The sequence below is a fragment of the Carassius gibelio genome, chromosome B3, assembly GCF_023724105.1.
Source record: "Carassius gibelio isolate Cgi1373 ecotype wild population from Czech Republic chromosome B3, carGib1.2-hapl.c, whole genome shotgun sequence".
NCBI lineage: Eukaryota > Metazoa > Chordata > Actinopteri > Cypriniformes > Cyprinidae > Carassius > Carassius gibelio.
Window position 1 is genome coordinate 32468375 of NC_068398.1, and position 27566 is coordinate 32495940.

The 27566-nt window shown below is 37.5% G+C and overlaps 1 protein-coding gene across 11 annotated transcripts in view; it reads left to right on the top strand.

Annotated features, from left to right (window-relative positions):
- Positions 1–1243: 1243 nt before the first annotated feature.
- Positions 1244–27566, top strand: part of LOC127953119 (NACHT, LRR and PYD domains-containing protein 12) — a 179265-nt gene continuing 152942 nt past the window's right edge. For 2 of the 11 annotated variants that reach the window (XM_052552051.1, XM_052552053.1), the window contains exon 1: positions 10646–11766. In XM_052552051.1, coding sequence (XP_052408011.1) covers positions 11669–11766 — 98 coding nt within the window. In that variant the 5' untranslated portion in view covers positions 10646–11668. Of the gene's footprint in view, positions 1362–2989; positions 3075–10641; positions 11767–12070; positions 12149–27566 lie in introns of those variants that run through there. The other 9 variants (XM_052552044.1, XM_052552042.1, XM_052552047.1 and 6 more) reach the window with 9 other exon arrangements.

The window sequence follows — 27566 nt, forward strand, 5'->3', positions numbered from 1 at the left end:
CTACAATGAATTCAGTATCATCAGTACATTCACAAGATTTAAATATATTTTCTTACATCACACATCATGATTATCTCAGACGTCTCCTCTGAAAGGAAGCGTAGAAGGCCAAGTAAGGCAGCTTTTCTTCTGTTCCAATTTGTGTCCTACATACAATTATAAACAAGACTGAGTGACTTCAATATATATATATATATATATATATATATATATATATATATATATATATATATATATATATTTGAACACTTATATTAGCACAAACTGATCAAATTGATTTCATTTTTATTCATACCTCCTTATCAAGGCACTGTATGATTGCTAAGGCTCAAGCTCCTGCTTGATGATACAGATGCTCCTTCAAACGTACAACTTAATTTTTGAAACTTTGTCCATGTTTAGCATGGGAATCCAACTCTTTAACAGTGTAAAAAACTCAGTATGCATGAAATAGCATTGCACCCCCCCTTTAAGTGTTACTCCAGATGCTCCTGAGTGCAGAACATGAAGTCTGGAGTTTAGTGTCGCCTCGTTCAGCTCAGTTTTGGGCGGTTATGGATGGAAATTAAACGCTTTGTATTCGTATTCTGTGCTCATATCTGCTTGTCTGTGAATAGATGCTTTATTAATAATTTGTTTACTGAGTCTTTTTAAAACACTGTTTTAATGCATAAAGCCACGTACTTTCACGTTAAGCGTGCTTTTAGAATGTCCCAATTATTCATTTGTGAATTAATCTGGTCAAGAAGAGTAAACTTGCATCAGCTAACATCTCTTGATTCAATAAATCAGACATAGTGAGTCAAGTTAACAATAAAAAAAACTGCATTATAGTAAAGGCTTTGTAAAACTGTACAGCGTTTTTAGCTTTTTAAACAGCATTCTCCATCCTACACTACGCACACATTTTCTATCATGTATGTCTATGAAAGACGATCGAACCAATCAGAGTAGGTTTGGGGCGGGGCTGCACGTGCAACCCCGCCCAAGGTGCAGCCCCGCCTCGATCTGCAGGCTGCAGCAGTGTTGCCAGACGTACGATAATTGTCGTATTTGTACGATAATTTTTAACTCTGTACGATGTAAGATCACTAATGAAAAAAATCCCATAATGTACGATAATTTCAGAATTTTAAGAAAATGTAAATGATGGTAGTTGCAGTCAGGGCTTCTTTACTCATACACGACATCAGCTCATTACAGACACTCTAAATGCGTTCGTGCGCATCTGAGGGTGTGGGCGGAGCTTTTGTTTTTATCAGAACAGACCTGTCTCTTCTGTGTGGAACCGACAGCAGGAGTAACAGACCACTAGACGACATTTTAGAAGATTCGAGAACAAAACGTCATCGCAGGTCACGGTAAGTTTGATAAAACATAATATACAGTAATAAACTGTAATATCAATACGGAGCATTTCCGTCTAAACAGACCTCAGACGAACTCAAACACTAAACAGTTTTTCTCAAACAAGAGCTGATTTTACTTCAAGTAAACTAACACGTCGACTCTTGAACTAATCGTTTTTAAATTTATGTTATTTAATGTATTGATGGTCTTGTTACAGTGGATTATATATTTTGTTAATCCGTAAAATAAATATTTGCATGGCTCAACATTGTTTTAACATCAATCAATGATTTAATATCAATCATTTACTTGTTCAAGTAAAAAAGTTACTTGTCCTTTTTTTTTTTTTTTGTAGCACAAATGTAATTTATTCTGAAGCAGTCTCATCAGTGCTCTATCTGGTATTACTTTAAACAGCATATTTTTTATATGTGCCTATAATATTTATTTTACGGATTAACAAAATATTCACATAGGCCTATTATCCACACACTTTATCAAAGAAGACCAACAATAGCATAAAATAACATAAACTATGCTTTAAAAAAACGGTGACTACTGACAAGTATCAAGGTCTCGTGCAGCCTGTCTGACTCGCGGATAAATCAAAACTATAAGCGCAACAGCACACACAAAGAAAGAAACATGAACAAACATACTGCGGTAGAAAAAAAATTATATTTTATATAATATATGCAACATCACACGACCAGGAGTCGAGCCCTGTGTGTGTTGTTGCGCTTATGGTGTTTATATGTTGATTTATCCGCGAGTTAGTCATGCTGCACGAGCCTCGTCTGACGAGACCTTACTGTTAATACATTATCCGTTATTGGTCACCGATTACACTGAAAGTTATAAAATGAGAATCATTCTCGTCAAAGTTTCCTTGAAGCCCAAGTTAATTTTAATCAGGTTAACTTGTCCGGTCGGGCAAGTAAAATTCTCTTTCACTTAAGGTTGGTCTCTTTTTAAAGCAGACACAGATCATTGTAGAAGTGAAAAAAAAAAAAAAAAGTTATAAAGATTATATAACAAAAAAGTTATGGAAGTTTAAGTTTATGAAAATATAAAATATAATAATTTATATATTTATATTTTATATGAAATATATATTTTACAAAACATGTTTTACTCTGCTAGAAAATCGAAACTAAATTCTGAACAAGTTATGTTCCAAATTTGAGGTTAGAAAATATATTTTTAAATATATTTTCAAATATATTTCAAAATATACAAAAAATGGCCAAAAAATATATTTCCTAAAATATATTTCAGGATATATTTACATAAATATATTTTATACAAATACATTTTTGGCCATTTTTTTATGTTTTAACATATATTTCAAAATATATTAAAAAATATAAAAAAATGGCCAAAAAATATATTTCAGAATATATTTACATAAATATATTTTCTACTAATACATTTTTGGCCATATATATATATATTGCCCTGCATATATTTCAATCCAAGAAAATACATTCACAATGTAACATTTGAATAAAATCTTTATTTTCTGTCTAAAATGTGTACATATAACACCCCTGAATAAAAATCAAGTAAGGAACATGCTATAAATTAAAAAACAGCAACAAAAAAACAATAACAAAATTAGCTCCTTTTTTTTTTCAAGCAGTCTCAGTTCCCCCAGCTTGGAATTCACTGCAATACCCAAAGCTCCTCTGGACACATTGGGAAACCTCTTCTTGACTGCCACTGTAAGAGACAAAAAAAATTACTGATATATTTTAGGGTTAGTTCATGCACCCAAAAATGAAAATTCTGTCATTACTCATGCTCATGTTGTTCTAACCCTGTTAAGACTCTCGTTCATCTTCTAAACATAACTGAAGATATTTTGATAACATTTGAGATTTCTGTCCCTCCATTGCCGCATATTTTGCCACTGCCTATGTTAATGACGGCCAGGTGTCCACTGGCGCAGAGCCAGCGTTTTCAATTAAATTCTATGGAGAAAGCAGTAAAGCGGCATAGATGACACCACTAAATCAACCATGTTGTTACTGTCATGTGACTTACCAATGTCCGAAATTCATTCATATAGAACGTACTTTTTTAACGGTTGTAAAGTAAATTCAAATACAAATCTACTCAAACATTTCACACACACTGCAAGTCTTGATTTACCAAATATGGCTCCCATGGTTTCCTTGTCAAGGGCATGTCTTCTCTCTGCTCTACCATCAGTTTTACTCTTTCCCCCTACAAAAGACAATACATGATACACAAACATTTGAATAGGGTACAGAGGGCATGCACAATTGTCTTCTGACCAGTTATAGATTTCCAAATATTTTTGTTCACCTCAACATTGAAAGTAAAGAAAAATAACTGGGTTTGAAAGATATTTGTATGGGTATGTTAGATGTAGAATTAGCCTTTTTTAGACTACTCAGATTAATATCTAAGAATTTGACTTGGCCTTGAAACTGTTAACCTTTCAAATTGCTGTGGATCAGAACTTCTAGTGGGAAGGCGGCCATTAAAAGAACACGCACCATTGAAGTGGCTGTTTGGGCCTGCAGGGCAGAAGTCCATTGATGCTTGAGGATTTTTATGCCCGTGCCATGTGCTACCTCAACCTGTGGTTGTGATCACATAAAAAGAGATTTATAATATACATTATTTTCAAATCAAATCTTTAAAACTTGTTTAAGTTTTTATTTAGCCATTTCACCCATTGCAGAAATGCATAAAAAATCTGTATGTACAGACCTAAATCCTCAGCAAAAAGTACTTACATAATTAGCTTCATTGGAACACAAAAAAAAAAAAAAATTAAACAAAATGAAAGTCAACAATGTTATTACAGACAGACTGTTGCTGGTAAACTCTTAAGGAAAGGAGGAAGAGCTTACCTACAAACCTTTACATACTTTATTAAAGGAACACTCCACCGTTTTTTTCATATTTAAACTCTGTTATTCCCTTAACTAAGACGAGTTGATACGCACCTCTCTCGTCTCAATCGCTCTGGCGCATGGAGACACTTTGATAGCACTTAACTTGGCCCAGTTCATTCATTAGGGACCAGACAGAGATGAAGTTAGACGCAACCAAACACCTCCACGTATCTCTATTTAAATACAGTTACACAAGTTACACGACCAAGTATGGTGACAAAAAATAAAACGTGGCGCTTTTCTAAGCGGGTAAAAAGGATAACTATAATGTATGGCCGAATAGCACTGGGAGCACTTCGACTCGGTGGAGTAAAAAGTCACGTTGGTTCTGATGACAGAAGTGAGAGGGGGAGAAGATTTTCAGGAGTGATGATATTACTTGCGCTGAGTCGAAATGCTCCCAGTGCTATTCCGCCATACATTATAGTTGTCCTTTTTATCTACTTAGAAAAGCCCCACGTTTTAATTTTGTGTCACCATACTTGGTCAAAAAACGGTGGAGTGTTCCTTTAAGAATTAACAAAGCAATGACTCGTAACTACACCATGTATTTTGGCGAGGCAAAAACAAAATACTTACTTTAGCAGACAGAGAAGCATTGGATGCAGCCTTCGGCATCTGTAAAGCAGAATACTCATTAAAAACAATACACAACACTGAGCCTCATAAAATATTTTTTAGATCTTTTTTAGAAGTATCAAATATCACAATGTTGCACAACTATCAAAACATTACTCCTTGTAAGACTTGTGACTCATATTTTGATGGAGGTATATACGGGACGGGTATATAGATATGTATGGATATATATATATATATATTTGGTGTACGCAAGTGTTACAAAGTTTACATGTTCTGAAAAAAGACAGAAAAAACTTAATTGTAAGTTTCCAGTAGTTCCAGTAGGACTCCAGTAGTTTAATAAATGTCTTCTGAAGCAATCTAGTGGATTTTGGGTGAGAACAGACCTAAGCATTCCTCCAAAATACACCTCTACTATAAATCTTGACACAAGCAATCAACTTCATGATCATGATTAATTCAATTACTCCATCTAGTGCTCTGTGCATGTGATAAAGGGGTAGTTCACCCAAACATGAAATTTCTGTCAGTAATTACTCACCCTCATGTCGTTCCAAACCCGTTAGACTTTCACTCTTCGATCATCTTCTGAACACAAATTAAGATATTTTTGATGAAATTCGAGAGCTTTCTGACCCCTCCATAGACATCATACATCATCATATCTACTTTCAAGGCCAAATACATTGTTCAAATAGTCCATGTGACTCCACTGGTTTAACCTTAATGTTATGAAGCGACGAGAATACTTTTTGTGCATAAAAAAATAACAGCTTCAGAGACTGATACGGAAGAGAATAAATTGTAAGAACTGAATAAAGACTCTTTTTTTTTTTTGAACAAAATTTATGCTCAAACCACTGGAGTCACATGGAATATTTTAACATTGTCTTTACTACTTGTCTGGGCCTTGAAAAGTGGTAATGATTTTTCTATAATCTCTAAGATTTCATCTAAAATATCTTAATTTGTGTTCCGAAGAAGAACTTAGGTCTTACGGGTTTGGAACAACATGAGGGTGAGAAATTAATGACAGAAATTAAATTTTTGGCTGAACTATCCCTTTAAACACTATGTTAATGACTATATATGCATATAGTCACCATATCTCCATCAGAACATATGCTGAGGAAAAAAGTCACACAAACATGAGTAAACACAAAGGTGAGTAAATTATGAGATATATCAATTTTAGGTGAACTATTGTTTATCTAGCACAGTCATGTTCAAATCACTAGGATGCTATTAATAATGTTCCTGACTTGACAAGTATATTTGAATGTAAAAAATAAAATAAAGACAATAGTTAAAATGCATAACTTACATCAAGGACATCTGCATTTGATTCCACAGGCTAAAAATGAATATGGTAAATGGATATGTTAGCAATAGTACTGGACAATATAATATTGTTTACAATATAAGTTTATCTACTGATCTAAAGTTGTAACTGTGGCTCTTGTAGCAGGATAATTATACCACAAAATTTTTCAACTTGTTCTGTTGTAATTTCTTTACAATTATTTTAATTAATTTCTTGGTTTATTATAAATGTAAAAAAAATCTATTAGAAAAGTCATTATTTCAATAGTTGTGCTTAATATGTGACATAATAGCATGTGGCATAGACATTACATAAAAAGCAGCTAATACTTACTTTAGGAGCAGGTGAGAGGGGAACATGAGATGGAGTCTTTGACATCATGAACATCTGCAACAGATTCCACAAGCTATTGTAAACTGCTCCAACAACAACAATAACGATAATGACAAACTAATTATTTAATTAGATTTAAATCTTAAGTCAGGGGCATCTGCATTTGATTTCATGGGCTGAAATAAGTAGGCAGAAATATTACTACAGAGCAAGCAAAAAACTCCAAAGGTCTTAAAAAGTTTTAAAAGGCAAGGAAATGTGGAGCATTGTAAAATAAATTAAGGCATAACTGTTACATTATGTAAACAATTATTCTAACCTCCTGGAGTAAGTGCTCTGTAGCCAGAAGGAGAGGTGGGATTTCTGTGAACGTAAAATTAAACACACATATACATATATATATATATATATATATATATATATATATATATATATATATAGTACAGATTACTATCAAGTATTTCATTTTAAATATATATAGTAATATTACAGTACTTACTTTTAAGTATTTCATTTTTCAGCCTCTCCTTTTCTTTATTTAGATTCATGTTCTCTACTCTCAGCTGATTTATCACACGCTGTAGATGTTCAATTTTTCTTCCATTCCACAACTTTAGATCATTTGGTAGGTCTGTGAGCTGTCCCTTAAACACACATCATTGACTGTAAACAAGTACATTTATATGTATTCATAAATATGTTATATATAACATATATAAATATATTCACATATGGGAAACACTAACCTTCTTCTTAGCTGCTGGTTCCTCTCTCACATCTGCGACCTCTAGGAGTGTCATTGAAGGTTTACTCTTTCTCTTAAGAGTGTCTGGCTTGGGTAGCTGTTCTTCAAGCTCCTTAAGTTTCATTTGTAACGTTCTCTCCCTTTCTGAAGAGATAGAATAATGCTGATCAAGTCACAACACGGCCCTGATGATTTTAATTATATATATATATATATATATATATATATATATATATATATATATATATATATATATATATATATACGTTATAAGAGTATCCAGAATAATAAAGGATGACATAAGAGTATATTAAAGACATCGTTAAAATAGTCCAAGTGAATAACTTACAGTGTAACGCTAGTCACTTGGACTATATTAACGATGACTTTTATAACTATTCTGGGCCAGCAAGTTTCAATCCCTTATGGAGGAGTGAGACAGCTCTCAGATTTAATAAAAAATATCTTAATTTGTGTTCCGAAGATGAACAAAAGTCTTACGGGTCTTGTCAAAGCTCTATGAATGCAACAATAACGTTACGTTTATTTTAAAAACTGGGGACATTATACTCATGGAATGGAAGTTCCCCAAAACGGGAAGTAAGTTACCTGCCATAAATCAAAACTTAGTATGCTCGTCAGGAATAAGGTGGATAGGATAATAAAAATAGGTAACGTTACCTGCTATCTTGATGATGGAGGCCTCAAAAACCGGCCACCCGCCTTTCGGCTCTTTGACACCTTGGTGACAAAGTAAACGTCATTTTCTTCTAGACCCGCTGAGTATTCATCCTCATCAAATCCTCTAATATGTGCAGTTGGAAGAATTGAGAATTTTTCATCCTCCACCCACTTAATTAGCGCGAACATAATCGACTTGTTTCTTCCCGTCTCCTATCCTCGGTGCAGTCACATAATTCGCGCCTCAGGCAACGTTTTTTTTTTTTCTTAATGACGTCATCATACTTCTTTTTTTAATTAACTAAATTGTTGACATTTTATAATGTATTTGCACTTACATTAAAACATTTTAGGATTCTCTTAAATATTTTTTTACCTTTAAATTAAATTTTAAATAATGGATACTTTTGCTCTCCATCCACATTCTACTGTAAGGTTGAAAATGTATTTTCTTGACCCTGAAATACATTTTTAAATATATTTTGGTAAATGAAAGTTGAAATTAAATATATTTTCGATTTCAAAAATATATTTTATTGAACTTCATAGTTACAACATATATTTAGCATATATTTAAAATATATTTTGGCCAAAATAAATGTATTTTTTTACCGTATGGGGATAACTCTTTAAAGGGATGGTTCACTTTCAAATTCAATTTTGGTATGTTTTAGCTTACCTCAAGGGCATCCAAGATGTAGGTTTCTTTGTTTCCGCAGTATTTTGATATTTTTAGGTCAAACCGTTCTTGTCTGTGTGACTAATATAATGGAGGTCTATGGTCACCACCTCAAAGAGCATGCACAGAGGAGTCCAAGGACATTGACAGTATCACATCACACACCTGCCTGACTGAAGTTCCTGAGTTTTCTCTGCTGTTGAGTCCCAGCCTTATGCACGTTGTGTTTTGTTGGCCACGTATAAACTGGAGGCGACGTCCAATGCCAGAGGGACCCAATGGCACGCTGTGAATAGAGTGAGTAATGTGTTGTGTTTATTATAATCGCAACAATTATAGGATGCATTATAAACAAATTAATTAATTAAAATTACTGCATTATATTTCAGACAGTGCAGATTGGTGGCGTATCTTGTGGTAAACAGTAAACAATGAGTGACGTTCATGCGCGAGAGATCACTTCAGGTTCTTTCCGCGCTTGCGCAGACTAAGCCAGAGCGTGCGCACGTCACACAACAGGAAGCATGCGTGCCCTCAGATAAGTTGGACGTGGTTGTGTACAAGAGGTAAAAATGATATAAATACTAGGGATGGGCGTTTTCCGCAAATATCACATTCGAATATTTGAGCTCACAAAAAACGAATATTCGAATATTCATTTATTTCAATTAAGTTTAATGAGACAGATGTTATTTTTCAGCAACATTTATTGTTTCCGTCATTTTTGAACGAGCTTACACACAATAAGCTTGAACATTACACATCGTGTCTTGTAGTTGAAAACCTTTAACAATGCGTGCAAACAAACAAAAGTACAGATTAAAAGCAAAAAAACAAAACAAACGTAAAGCAGCCTGCAGCAATTAGGCTATTGTACAGAACAGCCTACACTTAACTTTGAAACTTTTAAACTGTCAGCAAATCTTTTTAGTTTTTTTTCTATTGTTTTACATGTTCTTGTTAAGAAACACAGGCATGTAAACATGATCGGGGGAAAGTCGGCTCCTTAGTCTGTTAACAATAAGGCCGGCCGCGGAGAAAACGCGCTCTGATGGCACAGACGTTGGCGGGACTCACAAATAACGGTGTGCTAAGCGAATAAGTTTTGTGAAGCGCTTCATGTTTTCGTTTCACCACTGAATGGGATCCTCATCTGGTGGAATACATGGCTCCAGCAAGAACTGTTCCCACTCGTCTCGGCTCGACTCTCTGTATGCATCCCTGAAGAACTGGCCCTGCCTTTTCCGACGAGTGGGCATTGCATCCTCTTCATCGTTGGTGGCGATGAAAAAGTTTTTTTTTTTCTCTTACTTCTCTCATGTTTTCATCGAGAAACCTGAGATGTTTGTGCCAAGGGTCTAGGGCGGACGCGAAAAGAGGAGTTTTCACTGCATTCTCCAAGTTAGCGGTGTTTATTCGTTGATTCAGAGATGCCGCAACAATGTTCTTGAATTTGGATACTTTCTGTGATTCTCCACGGCATATTTGAAGTACTGTAGAAGACCGCAGTTCTTATTCATTCATTAATTATTTTTTGCTTGCATACATCTTCAAATATGCCGTGGAGAATCACAGAAAGTGACGAATTAGGTTTTATTGTGGCCTTTTTTTTCTTTTCTTTTTTTTTTTTTTTTATGGCAAGCAAAAATATAGCAAAATTCGAATATCATTTTTATTTATCGAATAATTAGAGCAGAACGAATATTCGAATGTTCGACTATCCGTGCACACCCCTAATAAACACTGTTCGTTTTCTTACACAAACCGCTCGTTTCGTGTTTTAGGTCATCAATGTGTACTTACGATGGGGAATTGTTTAATTTGGACTCCTCTGTGCATGCTCTTTGAGGTGGTGACCATAGACATCCATTATATGAGTCACAGACAAGAACGGTTTGAACTAAAATTACACATCAAAATGGAAACTACTGCGGAAACAAAGACACCTACATCTTGGATGTCCTTGATGTAAGCTAAAACATACCAAAATTTAATTTGAAAGTGAACTATCCCTTTAAATGAGTTTTAAGGACGCCTTCATTTCCATAAATGGTTTGAGTGACCTGAAACATGTTTTTCAATACTTTTCTCAATATTTAGGAAGTAGACATCACAGTCAGAAGTATTAATTTCAATTCAACCTCAAAAACCACAAAAGACATGCTACAAGAACCCTGTACTTGCTTTACTAGTTCACAATAATTTATTGTTTTTTCTATATATTCAAAACACTTTTAGACCTTTTTTTTTTTACTCAAAAAATACAATAGATGTTATCTTTTGAACACTCTCCATGAAAATGAATAAAGATTTTTACAGATTTTTCATGATTTCATCTAAGCATCACTATTTCAAATTAAAGGTCAGAATGCAGTCTTTGACGGATGAGTACTCTTCTTGCATATTAATAAATTACAGTTTCTCTGTAAAAAATCAATTAAAAAAATCAGTCACCAAATAACAAAACTATAGTCTTTAAGCTTTCGATAATATATCGTTTGTCAAGATTAATTTAGGTTCAGACTAAGATATTACTGTTTAAATTATGGTGGGCCCGTGACATTTAACAGGTTAATAAAGGATGAAAAGGACGTTTGCAGACATTCACTGGTCAAACACCGAAACTGCTTTTGAGTGATATCACCTCTAGATAAAATATATTTCTAAGAAATTTCTTCTTCGAATTATGATTCCTAATACACACTTAGTTTGTTAACATTTAATCATATGGTCGCACGGTCAATTCATGTTTACACTGTTAATATGCACACATTAGCTTTATATAGCTAACTTTTTTTTATTTAGCTCTTCAAAAGTATAAACGCAGTAAACGTTTTTACTACAGTAATGTCTTAGTAACATAAAAGAAATTACAGAATCAGATCACTGTGGAATCTTTATATTTTACAATGCAGATATATAGATCTATCTATCTATCCATCATCCATCCATCCATCTATCTATCTTCTGAGCTCTATCTATCTATCTTGAGCTCTGGCACAATTCAAACTTTTCACTGCAACTGTTTTCACAATATGTGATTAATGTTTTCACTGCTGGCTTATTTTAGGAAAAGTGTAGTGAATAAGAGACCTTCAAGAGACCAATATCCATGTTCCTCCACAGTATCAAGTTTTGTCAGGTATGCAGATACATGTTGGACATGCTGTAGGTTTTTTTTAAGCCAACGGCAGCCTTTTAAATTACTTTAAATGCATTATATATAATTATGTGGTTTCATTGAATAACACTGTTAAAATACATAATGTAGTACAAAATAAACTGTTTATGTACATTACATATTATTACAAATGCCTGTGAAGGAAGCCAAAGCTCTGGTAATTGCTGCTTACAAGATGATCAAATGCTTGTTTAATATTGACCAAACTTTTAGGCCAATTCAGAAACCCACTTAATCTTATTTTGTGGTCCACCTTTTTCCATAGAAATGCTAAATCATCTTTCTTCAACAAAAACATGTGGACATCACAACCCTTCAAAAATTAACCATGGTTTCATCATAGGTAAAACTGCTTAATTTTTATTTTATTTTATCTTTTTATTAATATTTATGTAGCACACATAATACAACAGGCGTTGCCCAAGGTGCTTCACAAGCAGTAGGATAAAACACTAAATTACACACTGTATCACTTTCACACAAGGGCCAAGCTACTTCAAACTGACCCCCATGCTACATCTAATAAGTGGGTTTTTAACAACGACTTAAACACAGCCAACAACTTTGCTGCTCTGACTGAGTGCGGGAGGTCATTCCACAGTATAGGACCGACTCGAGAAAATGCTCTGTCACCTTTACGTTTAAAATTTGATCTTACAGTCACAAGGAGATTTAGATTTTCCGATCTCAATTACCTGGATGGGATGTATACAGACAACAACTCAGAAAGGTATGGTGGAGCCAAATTATGGAGTGCTTTAAAAACCAGAACAATGATCTTGTAATGTACTCTATACTCGACTGGCAGCCAATTCAAGGATCTCAACAGACGTATAACATGATCCATTTTCTTGGCTGACTTAGTCAATCTGGGTGCAGCATTTTGTATGTTTTGTAGAGCTGCAACTAACGATTATTTTGATAATCGATTAATCTGTCGATTATTTTTTACGATTAATCGATTAATCAGTTTATGTACTTATATTTTAGTTGTTTCCATTTTTCCCCAAGTAAATTATTAATAAAGGGACTTTATCATTCAGCACAGATTTTGAAGAGATTTTAACCATTTTGCATTGTCATATCCTCATCAAAAATATACCTGAAATTGTTTTATTATGTGTTAGTAATCCTTTGTCGAACTCTTCTGCAATCAAAACACTGACCCATACTCTAGCAAATTTCACAAGGAGATTTCAAATAATGTTTTCACCATGGCAGTCCTTAGAGCTCCTAAAGTAGGTTAACATCCCGAACAAAGCTTATTAAGGAATATTTCAGAACATATTTTCACAAAGAATAAGGATAAAACAGAATAAGATTGCAATGCGTTGTATTTTATTATTTACTGGGAAACAGCTTTATAGCTTATGCTGTGAAATTGTAAACAATCCTTCGAATAAAGTGCCAATGGCATGAAACCTGAATGGAACTCACAATTTAAAGTAAAAACCATCAGAAGGTTGTCCAGAAAAAAAAAAAAAAAAAAAAAAAAAAATCGGACACACACAAAAAACCTGCTGTGTGAAAAAGAGCAGTGAATACTTAGAAAAAAGTGCATTTCAAATATCTTTAAACATTTACCTCTCTCATTCAGTCATAATTAGGCTGCACGACTGAATTATGAACTGGTAAACGACAAACTGATCACAGAACATGTTTGTAAAGCTTTAAATGTTAACTGTGAAAAAGCAATGTTATCAGCTTTTACGACTAAACATTTGCAAACAACATTGTACTGGAGAATCTGCACAAATAAAAGTCTTAGGGGCCGTTCACATATCGTGCTTAGAAACGCGTGGAAAACACTAGGCGCACCGCTTTCTCCTTCTTTCCAAAGCGCTCGTGCAGTTGCGCCCCTGAGGCATCTGCCTTTGCTAAGCAACTATGACGTGCTCTCTCCTTGAAGACGCGGAAATTTCAGCAAAGGATAAATGGATTTGCAGCTCTAAAAATTGCTTGCAGTAGCTCTGCTACTAAATTTATTTCAAAATGGAAATCCATATACAGCTATGATCAGCTGTTCCTTCATCTTGGCTGAGCTTTTTAACGTTGTTACGGGAAATGATGAAGCTGATTATTTAGTTCTTGTCACAGTGCGGTGCGGTGCGCTTGCCGCATTCTGAAAAGTTTAAATGTTTTTAACTTGATGCGGTGCGGACGCGCCTGGAAAAACGGGCGCGTCGCGACCACGTCGCTTCCATTATGAGCGCGCATACTGCACGCCTACATTGGAAATAACGAACATGAGCACGCAAAAGACGCGATATGTGAACGGCCCCTTAAACAGTTCAGTAGTGCAGAGTTTACAGGTTAATCTTCTTTTTTGAAGGCTCAAAGTAAAGTACTCCCACATCCCGCTGAATGCTGCAGAGACGCTGTTCGGGAAGCACGTGATATAAAACGAGGCCAGCTATTGGCTATTCGCTACTTCTCCTGTTGTACTGGCTGAGTAAAACCTCCGGTGGCTCATTACTGCCACAGTTTGGTCACCGCAGATTTGAAATATGCACGAAATGAGCCGCTTATGGCAAATAAGTTATTTAGCAACGAATCGGTGACTAAATTAGTTGACAACTATTTTAATAATCGATTTTAATCAATTAAATCGATTCCTTGTTTCAGCTCTAATGTTTTGCAAGCATGCCAGAGCTTTTTTATCAATCCCAGCATACAGTGAATTACAATAATCCATTCTAGAGAGAACGACCGCAGAAATAGCTCTCTCAAAATCTGTCGGCGATAGAAAAGGTTTGGTTTTCGCTAAGAGCTTTAAGTGAAAAAAACTAGATTTAACCACAGAATTTATTTATAGTCCAAAATAAAACCAAGGCTTTTAACCTTGTCAGAGATTGCAACTGCCAAGGGGGTATCTTTTAGTCGCTCAGACACGAAGGCCCAATCCGAATTCTACCACTTAGCCCTTCCACAGATAGCCCTTCAAACGAAGATTTTTCAGGACCAAACTTCAAATGAAGGGGTATGAATTATCTTGGCAACATGGCTGCTACAGCGAACAAAAAGCTTTTTTGCCATAAATAAAGATTTCAACGAAAAGTAATCATTTGTTAATTTGCTAATTCCCCTTTTAACTTTCAAAGGAACACTGAAACCACCATTGACCTTAACTACACTTTCAGTGTCACCATACAATACTTTGACCATTTCAATAAAAGTTGAAGGAAACCCCCAAAAAAAAAAAAAAAAATCGAGCACATTCCATAAATATGGGTGTTCAATTCGGTCAAAGGCCTTTTCTTGATCTAGCGAAATCATACCAAATTTCTTGCCTGTAATTTTTGCCTGTAATTTTCGAATTAAACCAATGTTTTCTGTGATTGATCTGCCTGGTACACAGTATGACTGATCCGTATGTATAATTTGCTCCATCACTATTCTCAACCTGTTGGCCAAAGTCTTTGATAATATCTTAAAATCAACACAAAGCAAGGACACGGGCCTCCAGTTTTTGATCTCTTTCAGATCTCCTTTCTTGGGTAAGAGGGCCAAAACTGCCCTCCTACAGCTCAAAGGCAGCTGACCTCTGGCAATGCTGTCAGAAAAAACTTCCAGCAAGTCATTGCCCACCAAGTCCCAGAAAGCTTTATCGAAATCAACCGTTAGACCATCTAACACTGGAGCCCGACCATTTTCCATGCTCATTAAAGCTGTATACAATTCTCCCAGAGTCAGTTGGCTCACCAACTTTTCTTTTGTCTCCTCCTGCACTTGAGGTAGGCCTTCGAAAAATCTTGTACCAGCTCTTGGTCCTCCTTGTACTCACATTTGATCAAGTCCTTATAAAAGTCAGTAGCCCTCCTACGCACATCAGCGGTTTCAGTGAGTTCTTGCCCATTGGCTGACCGGAGACAATGAATGATTCTGCTTTGGCCATTTTTCTTTTCCAAGCTGCAGAAAAACTCTTAATTCCGCTTTTTTTTCCAATAAGAGAATTCACTTGATTTCCTGTAGAATCACATACATTTTGCGGTTCTAAAATATCATTTTCCAAAATGCGAATTTTTTTAGACATATTCTGGGTGACATTGAAATTGTATTGTACACAGAGTTGTTGTATTTGTTTCTTTCCCAAATCCCACCACTGTTGTATACTTGAAAACATTGCCTTTTTAACCTTCCATTCTTTCCAAAAAAAACTCAAAACAATTCTTAAAATGTAAATCTTGCAACAAAGCACTATTAAAACTCCAATATGCACTTTTTACTTTCAAAAACTTTAAGAATACACTTGCTATCACCATGGAATGGTCAGAAAAACAAACAGGGCTAATACAACATGTTTTTACAATTTGTGCTTGATGTTTAAAACAATACAACTTATCCAGTCTTGCCATTGAAACAACCCTTTCTCTTATTTGTACCCATGTGTATTGTTTAACTTTACTGTTCAAGTTTCTCCACACATCCACTAAATCATTAGTTTCAATAAAACGATTCAACGACAACCTGGAAGCTGTATGAGGTTCTAGATGGTTTCTATATATATATCCATCGCAGTACAATTAAAATCCCTTGCAATCAGGAGATAATGGTCAGGATCACAATTTTGCACAGTATAAAACAATGTTTCTAAAAACAGCAATCACTCAGTTGCCATAGCTGGAGCATACACGTTTATTAAAACAAATGTTGCAACATCAAATTTTGCATTAACTTTTAAAAGTCTTCCTTCCACAATTTCTTCCACCTCATATGAGATTGGCAAACATTTTTTTGCAAAGAAAACTCCTACACCAGCACTTGTACTGTTTTTATGACTAAGAATAGCCGTACCCTCCCATTCTCTTCTCCAATTCACTTCATTTATCATATCACTATGGGTTTCTTGAGCAAAATCAAAATCTCTTGCTCCATTCAGATTTAAAGTTGAAAACTTCAAATCAATCATAAATAAAAGTTTTTCTTTTCATTTCAGTTAAATTTGATCTGCACACACTTTTTGTACAATTTTTTTTTAATCTGTGGACATCTTGACTTGATAGTCCTTCTTCCCCTCTTTCTCTCATTAAGAAATTTGCAGATTCAATGAACATTTTACGATCCGGAAAGAAATCATCTATCTCCACATTCCGTTTGCCTTTTTTAATGATCAAAAACCATTGTACTTTACATTCAGAGACACAGTGTCTGAAGGATCGTTGTCACAAGAGCTAATCACAGAAACATCAGTAGATGAGTTATCAGAAGCATCCTCCGAACTATTACCTTCCCCATCTTTTATTGACGCTTGGCTGTTCTTTAATTGTTTCTTTAATTTTGACCCCCCTTCCTTTTGTCTGGATTGCCTTTTCACTACAGGGATTTTAAATACTAATTCTTCCTCCTCCATCATTATACTTTCCTCATCTATTGTAGATTCTACCACATCTTTTATCATTTCACCATCCAGTACCTTTGGATCAATCTCATTTCCCTTTTCCTTACCCTCAGTACTTTTTCCTTTATCAGTGTTTGCACTTTCAGACACTTGTGCACCTAAGGTTGGCTCGGCTTCTTTTTCAGCCTGAATCACATTTTGTTTATTTACATCCCTTTGGGGAGCATTGTTTTGCTCTGGACAAAAACGAACTTGATCTACCCCCCCACACCTGAAACACTTCATCGTCTCAGTTGTGGCAAAAACCACATAGTCAAATCCCTCTACTTTGAACTTCAGCACTATATTTAAATCTTCTACGTCCCCTTTCAGAATCATGAAAAGTTGTCTACGAAAAGACACGAGATGTTTCAACAGAGGGGATTTGCACCCCAGTGGAATCTTTCTTACTGCCGAAGCTATTTGCCCGTGTCTTGCCAATTCACATTCTAAAATCTCGTCACTAATAAACGGTGGTGCGTTTGAAATCACAACTCTTTTAGCCGGATTAACAAGCATGATAGGTCCAATATGTTCGTCTTTAATTACAATCCCTTGTTCAACAACTTGATTAACTTTGTCAATAGACTCCAAAAACAATACAACTGCACTGTTCATTCTCGACGCCGATTTAATGCAACTATGCCCAACAATCTCTCAAACTGAAAGGCTGCATTCCTCAACGGAGCATTCCACCCCGACCGGTATCTTAATGCCATGCCGGCACCTCAACTGACTGAACGTCATTTTCATCTGAACGCCACACCGGCCAGAAATGGAAACAAATCCGGCCGCTGTAAACTTCCACCACCCCATAACAGTGCTTTCCTTAAATTATCAACTATAAACTATATAAACATCAAAATAAGAAAAGATAGAGCAAAAGATCGCAACCACTCACCAAACACTCTCAGACACGCGCTCAAAACTCCAATTCACTTGCAAATGCTCGTGTCACACTCAGCAGTCACACGTCACACCGGAAGTGAGAGAGAGAGCGAGAACGAAAACGAGAGTGAGAGTGAGAGTGAGAGTGAGAGAGATGGAAGTTGCATGTATTCGCGTCTGTGCGTTTATCTTTTTAGAGTGAGTTTACTTAAAAACAGCGATTGCATTCTCTCGTCGCTGGAAAATATAATGAAGCGATTCAGTATTTAAACTGTATTTAATAAAAGTCGTGGGGCAGCGTTGACAAGTTTATTTTCTCCTGGATGTGAGAGCTGCACGACTTCCGATATGTGTGGGTATAAAATAGAATTGGGATTGGGCCTAAGTGTGAATTTGGACCGAAAACTATAACCTCAGTTTTCTCCTCATTTAGTTTTAAGAAATTAGCTGCCACAACTAGTCTTTCACCTCCTGAATACAAGCTAATAGGTTACCGAAAGTATTACAATGACTGTTTTACAGAGAAATAAATCTGTACATCATCCGCGTAGCAGTGAAAAGACATGTTGTGTTTCCGAAAGATAGACCCAAGAGGTAGCATATATAGAGAAAAAAAATAGGAGCTAAAATCGAACCCTGGGGAACCCCATACAATAACCGGGACCTCTGGGACATGCCATCTTTTACACACACAGAAACAGATCTATCAGCAAGATACGATTTGAACCACTTAAAAACATTCCCCTTTAAACCAACCCAAGATTCCAGATGCTGCAATAAAATATTGTTGTCCACCATATCAAACGCAGCACTGAGATCAAGAATCATCAATACAGAGTTTTCCCCTTTGTCTAGATTCAAGAAAATATCATTAAGCACCTTAACCAGTGCGGTCTCAGCGCTGTGCCTTGACTTAAAACCCGATTGAAACACCCCAGTTATGGAGTTCAACCACAGGTGGTCTTGTAGTTGCTTAAAAACAACTCTTTCTAGCACCTTAGCTAAAAATGGCAGATTTGAAATCGGCCTAAAATTATTTGGGTTGAGGTTTGGCCGTTTTAACAAAGGAGTCACAACAGCATGTTTGAAATCAGTTGTACAGATGCCCTGGCTAAGGCATTTGTTGATTAAATTCAAGATATCAGAATCCACAGTATCCACAATCTGCTTAAAGAGCTGTGGTGGCATGATGTCATCTTTTGAAGAGGAAGGTTTTAAGTGTGCAATAATATCTGTTAGCGCAGGTCGAGTCATAGGATAAAAGTCGCTCCACTCCCTAGGAGAAGTCCATGATGACGGAGAGGGAACATCAGCCCCTATGTTACGTGTTCAAAGATGTTAAACGGGATGATTGCGCAACACTTGCGTGAGTTACTGTTGCTATGAAAACAAGCAGTAAAAACAACCAGAAAGACCAGACTTCAATAATACAAGACGTTTAATCTTTAGTGGATGCAGTTACCAGGACCAAAACAAACAATATAAAAAGGTGAAAATATTAATAAAGAATAGAATACAAGAGTGTCGTCAAATTAATTAAACAATCAAAACATAAATACCATAGGTAGTTTACCCAACCTCTAAACTAACTAGCAAAGTAAAATGTAGAAATAAACCCCGAAATCTTCAGCGGATTCGCCGCCTTAGATAAACTATTCTAACTAACAAACATAAATACATCAGTGACGATCACTCTCCGCCTAGCTAACAGTACCAACAAACTGCCTACCGTTGGTTCACGCTGTACATTCCACACTCGGCAGAATACACTCAGTAGCAACACATTAAATGCGCTAAACAGATTATGTTACACGCACAAGCAAACACAACGTCAGAGTTAACAAACATGAAGGAGTATTACTCACATCACAGAGACTAGGCACAACTCAAACACTAACAAGGGGAACAGATCAATTCACATGATCTGGCTGAAATCTGGCGAAAAAACAATCTCCCGTGCTCCTTGTGAATGGGCCTTTTAAACCCGGCAGCGCGCCATCGGATTGGTCCACCAGATTCTATGACGTGTGTGATAGTAACGACACACCTGCCGACCAACCAATGAGCACCACCTGAAAATAATGAACACACACACACAAAGACAAAGAAAAACACAAGTCCACGTGGAACGTAACACCCTACCTGTGGTATATAAGAACGGAGGTTCTCAATCTTCTCTTTGAATTTTTTTTGAAACTCTTCACAGGTGAGAGTTAAGGAGTCCGAATGCAAATTTTGTATAGGATTTATCGCCGCATTTATTGTGTCAAATAACACTTTGGGATTATTAGCATTCTTTAAAAAAGTCTCAGAATAAAATTTGTGCTTGGCATCCTTAGACACCTTCTGAAATGTAATCAAAGATTCTCTGAACAAGTCATAATGCACTTGAGTTTTAGATTTTCTCCATCTCCTCTCCGCCTAACTAGATAGTTGTCTCAGCGTGCGGATGTCATCATTTACCCATGGCGAGGAAATATGACTAGAATGGTTAACTGTGAGCGGAGCAATAACATCAAGAATTTCAGAGCAGACAGTTTCTGTGAGGATATCTGTATTCCTACTAGGACTCATCTAACTTACAACAATGACAAACCGTGGTTCACTGCAAAACTCAGACAGCTCCGTCAGGCCAAAGAAGATGCCTACTGGAAGGGGGACAATGTCTTGTATAAACAGGCTAAATACACACTGGAAAGGAGATCAGAGTGGCAAAGAGGAATTATTCTGGAAAAATAAGGACTCAGTTCACTTCCAACCACAAAGCATCAGTGTGGAAAAGTCTGAAAGAGATTACCAACTACAAGACACCACCCCCCAGCACTGTGGAGAATCAACAACTGGCAGACGATCTGAACGAGTTTTACTGCAGGTATGAAAGAACACCCATCACCTGCCTTGAACGCCTCCCCACACAATCATTCACACCATTCACAACTCCTGCAACCCACCCTGAACACCTCTCCAATCAACCGCTCTCACCATTCACAACTCCTGCAACCCACCCTGAATGCCTCTCCAAACAACCGTTCACACAATTAACAACTCCTGCAACCCATCCTGAACAACTCTCCAATCAAGCGCTCTCACCATTCACACCTCCTGCATCCCCCCTCTCCCCCACACCTGCAATTCAGATAAGCGAGGATGCGGTGCGCCAGGTCTTCCGGAAGCAGAAAAGCAAAAAAGCACCAGGCCCGGAATGTGTTACACCAGCCTGTCTGAAATCCTGTGCTGACCAGCTGGCCCCCATCTTCACACAGATCTTCAACAGATCACTGGAGCTGTGCAAAGTCTCTTCATGCTTCAAACGCTCCACCATCATCCCCATCCCAAAGAAACCCAGAATTACAGGACTAAATGACTACAGGCCTGTGGCTTTAACATCCGTAGTCATGAAGTCATTTGAAAAACTGGTGCTGGCCCACCTGAAGGACATACGAGTCCATCACATTCACAAACTCCTTTGAGACTGCGTCTTTAGCAGAACAGAGATGAATATTCAAGTACCCAAGGATAAAAAAAACGATCAAACTGCGTTGACAGTCTGCCTAAAAGATCTGAAAATTCCAAAATAAAATCTTTGTTTGTCTTGGGGGGGCGATACACAAGTGCAATGGTAATAGGATTTATTAACAAAATCTGAAACACTTGAATCTCAAAGCTATTATAAAGGGAAAACACTATTTGTTGACATTTAAAATAATCCTTAAATATAGTCATAATGCCCCCTCCATGCCTGGTTTCTCGCAGTGTGTTAAAGTACAAACAGTCTTGCAGCAAAAGTTATGACATCGGTGAAGCATCTCCTACCATCAGCCACGTCTCAGTCAAAAACAAGAAGTCCAGCTTGTTTTCCGCCATAAAGTCATTCAGGATAAAGGTTTTGTTTCCAATCGCCTGTACACTAAGTAACGCCATGTTTAATCGCGCATCACCGCTGATCGTCTGCTGCTCACGGCATGTTCTCCATAGGGGCCGAAGGTTTTGCTGATTAACCCCTCTCTCGTAGACCCGAACTATCGCGGTGCAGACAGGAGCATTCACTTTTTCGGGGATAGCCGGCACAAGCAAACTACCCAACGCTTCCCACGACCGGCAAGTGATTTTCCGCCCATTCGTTTCTACCGTAGTTTGTCTGAAAAACCTAATGCAGTTCCGGGCTCCAAAAGTCCGCTTTAGACTGGTAATAATTCCACCACGCTTTCTGCCGCATCTGCATCGTTTAGCAACGAAAGGAAGTCCCCGCAGGCAGCACGGAATGTCCTCCAGTAGTGGTGGTGGAGTAAAATGCGAATCTTTATAATAATTTTAAAAAAAAATCTCAACCGAGACTTGGATGGATAACAGCTGGGATCGGACGTAGACCAGAAAAGAGGAGGAATGTTGAACAAAACCCATTATTAGAAATAACATAAATACTGAAATAACATAAATACTTTTGCAAGATTTTTTTGCTTGAGAGTATAAAATCAATCAGAGAACTGTATTAATAAAAGTATAGCCATAGGTAGGTCTAACTGTCTAGAGCACCAATTGTAATTTGTAAATAATGCAATTTAATTGCAATTTATTTATTAATTTAATTGTATATTTTATTAAAGGTCTATTTCTTGACACCTATAGTAGCCTATACCATTTTTTTATCAATAATTTTTGGGGGAGGGGGCACAAAAAGGGCACCCATTTGGCCAGCATTAGCCCTGATTATAGCTTAAATATTAATATATCTAATCAATTAAATTAATTAAAATGAATAAATAAATACTTTTACTCACCATTAATAAAACACCTGATGCTGTCAGGAGCTAACCAATTTTGTGAAATTTGTCTCGAAAGGAGTGAATCTGCGATTGTAAGTTGTAGTTCATTAACATGTTTATATAAAGTAAAGGTTTCCTTCATTTCATGTTTAAGTGACACTCCAGATGCTCCTGTGTGCAGAACATGAAATCTGGAGTTCAACATCACCACGTTCAGCTCCGTTTTTTAGTGATGGGTCATTCTTGAATGATCAAAAGTAACTTGTAACTAAGTACTTGAGTAGTTTTTTTTATCCAATATTTTTTACTTTTAGTTTTATTTGAGTAAATATTTCTAGAAGTACTTTTACTCTTACTTGAGTACAGTTTTTTTTGGGTACTCTACCCACCTCTGGATAAAAGGAAGAGTGAGAGAGGACCAGGCCTGGATTTTATGTTGTTTAGATTAGATTAGATTAGATTCAACTTTATTGTCACTGCACATGTAAGGTACAAGGCAACGGAATGCAGTTAGCATCTAACCAGAAGTGAAATAAGCAGTAAGTACAGAATATACAAGGTCTATAATATGTACAATAACTATACAGATAAGTATTATGGACATAATTTACAGATTTTAAATACTATAAGCATGATATACAGGTAGGTGTACTATGAACATACTATACAGATGGATTATGTAAAAGTGTATGTACACTATAGGCAGAACTATGAACATAATTTACACTAGTGCAATGGACAGTACAGTGCATAGAAAATATTTCAGTGTGCAAATGGATTACTCAGTGTTTCTGGATGAACAGAAAGTAGTGCAAGTAATAACAAGTTAACTGTTTTTTGCTTGTTGTAAATAAATAAATAAATCAGTCAGACGCAGTGGTGATGTGGAGGAGGAGTCTGTGTGTGTGGTGGTGTCAGAGGGCAGAGTTCAGTAAGGAGACAGCTGTAGGGAAAAAGCTGTTCCTGAATCTTGTGGTCCTTGTCCGGAGGCTTCTGAAGCGCCTCCCAGAGGGCAGGAGGTTAAACAGTCTATGGTCAGGGTGAGTGGAGTCCTTAAGAATGCTGCGAGCTCGACGTAGACAGCGTTTCCTCTGGATGTCCTCAATAGCAGGAAGTGGTGTCCCTGTGATGCGCGGGGCAGTTTTCACCACCCTCTGCAGTGCTTTGCGGTCAGCCACTGAGCAGTTTCCATAACAGACTGTGATGCAACTGGTCAGGATGCTCTCGATCGCACACCGGTAGAAGTTCACCTGAACCAGTTCACCTGATGTCCACAATGAGCTCATTTGTCTTAGTGGTGTTAAGGAGCAGGTTATTGTCAGCGCACCATGTGGCCAGGTGCTGTACCTCTTCCCTGTAGGCAGTCTCATCGTTGTTACTGATGAGGCCAATCACCGTGGTGTTGTCTGCAAACTTAATGATGGAGTTGGATCCATGCACAGGCTTGCAGTCGTGGGTGTAGAGGGAGTAAAAGAATGGGCTCAGCACACAGCCCTGTGGTACGCCGGTGTTAAATGTGATGGTGGTGGAGTGGTTGTGGCCTGACCTAACATGCTGAGGCCTGTTGGTCAGAAAGCCATAATCCAGTTGCAGAGGGAGGTGTTAATGTCCAGGTCTCCAAGTTTTGTGGTCAGCTTGGAGGAAATGACGGTGTTAAATGCTGAACTGAAGTCAACAAACAACATCCTAACATATGTGTTGTTATTGTCCAAGTGTGTGAGTGCAGAGTGCAGCACTGTGCATACTGCATCCTCTGTGCTCTTATTTCTGTGGTAGGCAAATTGGTGTGGGTCCAGTGTGGGTGGGAGGGAGTCTTTGAGGTGTGCTAGGACCAGTCGCTCGAAGCACTTCATAATGATGGGTGTGAGTGCTACGGGGCGATAGTCATTCAGGCACATTGGGGAGGAGTTTTTTGGTTCTGGCACAATGGATGTGGACTTAAAACATGTTGGCACAGTTGCTTGGGTGAGGGACAGGTTGAAAATGTCTGTGAAGACCCCTGCAAGCTGCTCAGCACATTCCCTAAGCACACGTCCAGGAATGCCATACGGGCCAGCAGCCTTGCGTGCGTTGATCTGGCTCAGTGCAGTGTGGACATCTGTGGAGGTGAGTTTAAGTCTGTTGGTCTGCTGAGGGTGAGATTTTGGTGGCCGTCTCCTTGCTGTCGCTGTTGAAGCGAGCATAAAAGTCATTAGGTCGTTCAGGAAGGAGACGTCCGTGACCGTTTGAGAGGAGTTGCTTGACTTGTATTCACTGATGACCTGGATGCTCTGCCACATGTGTCCGGGGGTCAGAGTTAGAAAAATGTTCCTCTACCTTCAGCTTGTAGCAGTACTTGGCCTTTTTGATGCCCCTTTTCAGGTTAGCCCTGGATTTACTGTAGGCCTGAGCGTCATCTGACCTGAAGGCAGTGTTGCGGGCTTTCAGCAGAAGTGGCACCTCCTTGTTCATCCATGGCTTCTGATTAGGGCATGTTGTTATCTGTTTTTCTGTTGTAACACTGTCAATGGTGGTGTTGATGTGATCCAGTACAGAGGAGGTGTAGGTATCAATGTCCGTGTGAGAGCCACAGGCAGCCTGAGAAGCAAACATACTCCAGTCAGTGTGTTGAAACCTGTCCTGAAGTAAAGAGTCTGCTCCAGTTGGCCAGACTTTGATGGTCTTCACTGATGGCTTCACACGGTTGATGAGGGGTGAATACTTAGGGGTGAGAAACAAAGAAAGGTGATCAGACTGTCCGAGGTGGGGGAGGGGGGTCGCGATGTAAGCTCCATTAATGTTTGTGTATACATGATCCAAAGTTTTGTCTCCTCTGCTGTGGCAGGAAACATGCTGGTGGAATTTGGGGAGCACTGTCTTTAATTTGCAGTGATTAAAATCACCCGCGACAATAAAAGTCAGCCTCTGGGTGAGCAGGATGTTGTTTACTAATGGCTGCATGAAGTTCGTTCAAAGCAAGCTTGGCATTAGCATCCGGTGGAATATAGACTGCGGTTATTATGGTGGAAGTGAACTCCCGCGGCAGATAAAAAGGTCTACATTTAACCATGAGAAACTCTAGGTTAGCTGAGCAGTGTCTCCCAACAATGACAGTGTTTGTACACCAAGCTTTGTTGACATAAATGCACAATCCACCACCTCTTGTCTTACTGGAGTCATCTGCCGTTCTATCTGCCTGGAGCGTGTAGCGCCCGGCTAGCTCAATAGCATTATTGGGTACGTCGCTGTGTAGCCATGTTTCTGTGAAAACCATGACATTGCAGTCCAAAAGTCTCTTACTGTTGGTGATGCAAAGTCGTAACTCATCCATTTTGTTCACCAGTGACCGCACATTAGCAAGGAAAATGCTGGGTAAAGAGAGCCAGAGCGGTGTTAGCTTTAGCTTAGCTCTTAGACCTCCGCACTTCCCCCGCCTTTGTTTATGATCTCGACGCCGCCTGCGAGCACTTCCGCCCGGCCGAGTAGAGTGCTTAGCCTCGGGTGTTCTGACGATCTCAGGGATGAGTCGAAGATTTGTGATAAAATTGTTGGAAAAGTCCTCACTGATATCCAAAAGCTCCTGTCGGGTGTAGGATGTTAAAGCAAAACTGTTCAGTACGAACAGACCCGAGATGAGCAGGAATAATACTGCAAAATTGCAAAAACTGGAGAGACGCTGAGCCTCGCGATGTGTACGCGCCGCCATCTTGGTCAATTACAAACAAGTTGTTGTTTTGGTTCTGTTTGTGTGTGGCAGTCATATATGAGGGGCTGTCGGGCAATTTTAAGTTTTGTTTATTTTATTATATTATTAAAGGTTTCTTTAAATGTTTGCCTGTTCCTGCTTCCTTCTTCTGAGAACAGTTACATTCCTCCTTTTATCCTTCCGGAGATCCTCCGGTGGGACTAAAGATCTTTGAGTGAAGCAGGTGTCGTGCATTATCACTAACTTCACTAGCCTCACTCTGTTCCCATGGCTCTCGGCCCCGCCCCAATTGCCACAACAATATATTAACATATTGAATTAAATTGACGTTAAGTAGGCCTAAAAAAGTTGGGTTTTACATTTTGAGGAAAAAAAGGATGAAATTTCTAAAAGATCAAATCAGGAAACTCAGGTGTCTTGCTAATGACCTTTTGTCTTTATGCTGTTCTTTATGGAAGCATATGGGTAGCAATATTCAATTTGGGATGTAATATGCAAAATGACAATGCAATATGTAAAATGACAATGCATTTCTGTATTTACATTTACATTTTCCAATACATTTGTGCAACGTTTGGTGCAAAATGAAAATGAAAATTAAATTACATAATTTCCATATGCCATATCATACACCAGTTTTAATAAGTAAAATGAATATTAATTTTAATATTCTATTTTTGACCCCTATAGTAGCCTATACTAGTTTTTTTTATCAATAATATTTGGGGGAGGGGGCACAACAAGGGCACCCATTTGGCCAGCATTAGCCCTGATTATAGCTTAAATATTAAGATATCTAATCAATTAAATTCATTAAAATAAATAAATAAATACTTTTACTTACCATTAATAAAACACCTGATGCTGTCGGGAGCTAACCAATTTTGTGAAATTTGTCTCGAAAGGAATGAACCTGCGACTGTAAGTTGTAGTTCATTGACATGTTTATATATATGGAAGCATATGGGTATTAATACTAATTTTAACGCTTTATAAGTTGCAAAATTAAAATGAAAGTGTATTACAGAAATGATTAGATATGTATAAA